Source organism: Apaloderma vittatum, unplaced genomic scaffold (assembly GCF_000703405.1).
Source record: "Apaloderma vittatum isolate BGI_N311 unplaced genomic scaffold, ASM70340v1 Scaffold15435, whole genome shotgun sequence".
NCBI classification, from domain to species: Eukaryota; Metazoa; Chordata; class Aves; order Trogoniformes; family Trogonidae; genus Apaloderma; species Apaloderma vittatum.
The window spans coordinates 1-5,564 of record NW_009717750.1 but is presented as its reverse complement, the minus strand read 5'-3'; the positions used below and the strand labels follow the sequence as shown (position 1 = coordinate 5,564).

General features: G+C 44.6%; 2 protein-coding genes across 2 annotated transcripts; one reads left to right on the top strand and one right to left on the bottom strand.

The window, feature by feature from the left end:
- Positions 1-130: 130 nt before the first annotated feature.
- On the top strand, positions 131-1,929 carry SMDT1 (single-pass membrane protein with aspartate-rich tail 1; the record flags this gene model as incomplete). Its single annotated transcript, XM_009870022.1, has 2 exons — positions 131-271; positions 1,642-1,929. A coding segment is annotated over one exon (138 nt), but the record flags the coding sequence as incomplete, so codon positions are not given.
- A 1,612-nt stretch (positions 1,930-3,541) lies between these two features.
- Positions 3,542-5,174, bottom strand: NDUFA6 (NADH dehydrogenase (ubiquinone) 1 alpha subcomplex, 6, 14kDa; the record flags this gene model as incomplete). Its single annotated transcript, XM_009870021.1, has 2 exons — positions 3,542-3,728; positions 5,059-5,174. Coding segments are annotated over 2 exons (248 nt in total), but the record flags the coding sequence as incomplete, so codon positions are not given.
- Positions 5,175-5,564: the final 390 nt, after the last annotated feature.

Below are 5,564 nucleotides of genomic sequence, written 5' to 3'. Positions count from 1 at the left end.
CAGCGGGAGTTCATGACCCAGGACGGCAAAGCCTTCGTGCCGCTGCCGTCTCCGCAGCCGGGAGGAGGTGGGTTCAGCCCAAGTGCAGCGTGGTGGTAAGGACCGGTCTTCTCTAATCGTCTCCTTGCAGACGTCCTTCGGCCTCCTCAGGGTGTTCAGCGTTGTGATCCCTTTCCTGTATGTCGGGACTCAGATCAGCAAGAACTTTGCAGCCCTACTGGAAGAACACGATATCTTTGTCCCAGAGGATGACGATGACGATGATTAAAGGGTATGTCACAAACATTGCCAGCAACCTGATGATTTGTGCTTCCCACTTGATTCAGGGCAAGGAGGGCAATCTCAGACTGAGAAACACAGGCGGCAACAGCTTGAAAGGCTTTTGCAGTTAAACACATGGACATGGTATTGCCTCTGGCTACAAACTTTTCTGTCCTTTTACAGCAGAGCAGGCCAGACTGGTATCCGAATGTGAAATCTCCACAACCTAAGTTCATTAGAGATTGGAATAAACTGATAGTTCTAGATCTGGTCATTTGAATCACAAGTAAACTGTAATCAGTGAGGGTCTATACTGCAGACAGAAAAGAGGGACTTACGTCTTACCAGATGTCTGAAGAAGGGCAACGAAGCTGGTGAGGGGTCTTGAGAACAAGTCTTGTGCAGAACAGCTTATGAGGGAGCTGGGGTTGCTTGGCCTGGAGAAAGGGATGCTCCTGGGAGACCTCACTGCTCTCTACAACTACCTGAAAGGAGGATGTAGCAAGGTGGGGCTTGGTCTCTTCTCCCAACTAAAAAGTGATAGGATGAGACGAAACGGCCTCACGTTGCACCAGGGGAGGTTTAATTTGGATATTAGGAAAAATTTCTTCACAGAAAGGGTTGTCAAGCACTGGAAGAGGCTGCCCAGGGGAATGATTGAGTCACCATCCCTGCAGGTATTTAGAAGATGTGTAGATGTGGTACTTAGGGACATAGTTTAGTGGTGGACTTGGCAGAGCTTGGTGAAGAGTTGGACCCAAGGATCTTAAAGATCTTTTTACAACCAAAACAATTCCTATTCTCTTCACGCTTACCTGTTTAAAAGTCTTCTGCTAACTCACAGAATGACTGTTTTAGAAGAGAATAACTTATTTTATTAAATTCATATAGCAGTGATCAGTTTGAGAGAATTCCAGAACCCATCAGAACAAACTGTCTAGTGGGTGTTGTTCAGCACCAATCTCTGGAGCAGTTGGACAATTAAGAGTCATTGGGTAGACTGGAAATAATTCACCTTTATCTGAAGTGTACTGCACTGCACTTTCCATCATTTCATGTTATTGTTTGGCTCATCCTTGCGCAGAGATTTGAGTTTGGGTGTATTTGATTCTTTGTAGAACAAAGAAGCTGTTTTAACTAAGTTGGTGCATTTAGTGTAGCTTTATAATCAATTTGGTGGATGTGTTCCATTCGATAAAGTAATTTTCCAGAATGCGCTGTGCGACTGAAAACAAAGTACTAAAAGACTGTAAAGACTCCAATGGCCTGTTAGAAACTCCTTTTATGTAAATCCCCACTTTGTGTGGTTCGGGGTCAGGGTATGGCCTGGACCTCAGTACAGTTTTCTGATGAGTAACAAGCTTATTATTCTATTTGCAGAACTGTAATGGAAGAACAGAAAGGAGAAAACCATTGACAAAGCAATGGTTCCAACATCCGTCACCTGTGTTTTGTCCTTCCAAAATGGGACGGGGGTTCTGTATCCCCTTTGCCAGTGAGTGTCCTGCGCATGTCTGTATGATGGAAATCTGTAGATCAGGGTTGAAGGAAGTGCTTGATAGGCTCTGCGTCCTTGCACACACACACACGCTCACCTCAAAGACTGCTTGGGATTACTTTTATTAGCAATATGAGAGATGCTTAATTAAAAATGAAGCAATTGCGATGTATGACTCTGGTCTTGTGTTTCTATAGATTGTGTGCCTACATCCTAGCACTTCTGCCTTAACCTTTCTACCTCCATACATCAGTTCCAGTAAGGAGGCTTTCTTCCTATTTATTTCCTCTTACAAGTCCTTTCTGTAATTTAGTACTGCTTTTCAGTACATGACAGGAATCCTAGAGGAAGCAGCAGCCCCACAACACAGCCCCATTAAAAGGACAGGGTGCATATTGGCACTGGCCCTGCAACTCAAATAATGCTGATTTACAACCTATCAGGTACATCTGATGGAGATCATAGCATTAATTTCACCTCACCAAGGATTAAATACAGTAGTATCCTTGCAGTGTTAAAAGTTGTGATTAGCTTTGGTAAAAGGTTAAGATCACGAGTGCCAAACTCACTGATCAGGCCTGTTCTGGACTTCCCGCTTTTCCCAGCAATACTCATGTAGCTGTTAAAAGGTTTACTTTAATGTTGCACATATTAGCAGGGTGTATGGTTACATTTGATCTCTCACTATTCAACTCCAGTGTAGCCCTGAGAGAAAAAGGAGCCTGCAATCTGAGTAACCCCCAGAGCTGTGGCTGAATGCAGCTGGCAGGCTCTCAAATCATTTGGTATCTGTGTTGCCCCCTCCTTCCCCACAGCCACCTGAGAAGTGGTTGCTCCAGTTCATCTGCTTTTGAGAAGCAAACATGATCCTCTTCCCATTTTCTATACCACTTCTTTATCCCACCACCTCTCCTGGTCCTTCCTGACCTTGACAACTTTGTCCTTAAAAACACCCCAGCCCAAAGCCCCAAGGGGCACATCCCTGAGGAACAATGCTTTACAGTCTGCATACTCGGAAGAAAGTCCCAGTGTTCAGACAAGTATGAAAAAAAGTTTGAGCATGCTACAGAGATTTGATGCTCATCACACATGGGGGAGCTCCAGCACTGAGTTACCTGCTGAAAACCTGTTCTGAGCAGCAAAACAAATTCTGCTTGCCCTTCTCAAAAGAGAGCTAGTAATTCCTGATTTAATTAAGGTGGTGATGGTAGGACATCACCATTTGCTAGGCAACAAAAGCTCTCAAAGAGCCTCCCTATTCTAGACAACAGTACAGGTAATTTTTCCAGGTAATTTGATTTTACAGCAGGGAGATGGACTCCGCTGATCTTTTATTGCAGAAAGGGCTTTATTTGCCTATTGTATTTTATGCCATTCCCTGTGAGGAAGTAAAAAGAGACTAGTGTCCAACCAAAAAAACACCAAATCAACAAAGTCATAGCATGAAATTGTAGAACACTGCATGAATACAGATGGGCCTCAAGCACAAGAATAATTCTGCGTCTACACTGGCTTTTCTGAAGGCCTGCTCTTTCTTCCACAGAGCTAACCCCTGCGCAATGGGACTGCAGGCTAAGCAGAAAGCCCCACAGCCAGGTCGTGTAGTGATTATTCAACAGACACTCCAGGGCAAGCGATGGGACAAACTCCACCCGCTGAAAATACCAATAAAACTAGGAAAGGACAGCTCTGCGTATTGATAGTAATGACTTACACACATTCTGGATTCAGTTAGTCATTAGGCTCCTAATATACTCCACAATCTTTCTGTACAGATTTTTCTACTATCTAGAACTTTATTAGTGATACCAAGCAAGAAGACACAAGAGTCAATCTCTCAGGGATCATGGCCTGCATAGAATTTGGACAGAAAGTCTTTAGGTCGTGGGGTTTCCGTCTCATGGAAATACCTCATGACGTGAGTCCTCTGCTTCCATACGTGAATGGTTTCTTGAAGTTCCATTTTTCCCTGCAAATATACAAAAGAATTTTAGACTAGTTCTCCGTTAGAGCACACGTCTAACTATACAGCGCAGTGAAAGTTATTTCACAACTATATATATATATATTGCTTGCAACACCTATACTGTGACAACAATATACACACACTGTTCTCCTGCTTTGTGACTTTATTGCTTCATGTCCTATCTTAACAAGTCACTTGCCCATGGCACAGCTTCCCAGCCCTGTGGAAACAGGCAAAGGATCCTGCTGCCTTCTCAGAACCTGCCTTGTTTATTTCATGACCAGCATCCCCATAAAAGTCTTCATAACATCCCTAACTTTCATGCACCTCTTTATTTTATTGTGTTTTTTTAAGAGTGGCAAGTTAGCTGTAAAGCCCAGTAAAATTGTTGCTAAGTGCTCTGCACCAGTAGCGCTACCACAGAGATATTAAACACAGTTTCTTCATGAGTCCGGCTTGTAAATTATTGTACTGGTTTCGGAGGATGGCTGCATGGGACAAAGTCACATCACGTGGAATTGTCACCTACTGTATTACCTAGGATTCAATTTCCAGATTTTTTGCATCACATAAAGACAGACTAACTCTCTTGAAATGCAAGAAGTACAACCAGTGAGCACAGCAGTCCTTGGCTGGAAACTTTCTAACGCAGTAGAACCGCAGAGGGCAGCCGTTGCTCGGATACATTTTGAAGCCTTGCCCTACTCTTGGTATAATGATTACAGCTTTGAATGAGACACGTCTCTAAGGCCCAAGACACGGCCTGACAAGTTACAAGGTTGGGGTGTTCTGTCACCCAAAGCCAACCTCCCACCAAGTACCGCTGCTCTAATGTACGTTTCAGAATTGGTGAAGAAAACCACATGCCAAACTAAGAAAGTACTGTAGGGAGCAGAAAGGTCATTTTTAATGGTAAACTAGCTAGCAGCATATTTTTCCCCTTTTCTTTGACTGCCATCATTTTTAGAAACCAAACCAAACAAACAAAACCAAAACCAATAACAAACTTCATATTTAAATTATGGTTTGGCTTGCCACAGACTTCCTCTTTCAGACACCTACAAACTGGAAGAGCCAGTGCATTGGATGACAGAAATTCATAGCCTAGCAACTCTGACCTAAGGGAGTTAAGACCCTATTCCTCCACAGGCTAAAGCAGCCTGAGTCCGTATCAACAGTGTTGTCAGAGATAAACCACTCTGGTTTGCAAGAGACAACTCCACCATAGCGCAAACTGAAATAAAACTGTCCCTCTGCTCCATCACTCTTGGCACCAGTTATCCACTCTCACATTCTCTGCAGCTTCAAAAAAATAGGAATAGCTTGTTTGTACCTTAATAACCAGCATGTCTATCGCCCGTGGATCCGTAACGTGGGCGTTCTTCATGAACATCTCCCGCACTTTGTTACGCCCCTGCTTCACCGTGATGTCCAGCTGGTAGAGGTGTACTATGAAAAGCACAACACCCACAGAGGTCATATAAATCGCCTTCCTTTTTTTTTTTTAACTGACAACGTGCATCTCAACCCTACGAAACACTACACACTCGCATGTTCTTGCAATATCTGCCACATCGCCAACGTGAATTAACAAACCAGCCACAGTACAAGCCCGCGCGCGCTTCTGAGGAGGCAGGCGATCATGGCACACACCCTCACCCCGTTCCGGACAATTAAAGCCGGATTTCTCTCTCCCTTAGCTGGGAAAACCAAGCAGCAAGTGAGACACGAGGCGTTCCCCGCCCAGATCTCCCTCAGCCCGGGAAACCCGGCCGTGCCAGGCCGGCGGGCCGCGCTGCACCGGGCAGCGGCCGAGAGCTCACAACGCCGCATTCGTTG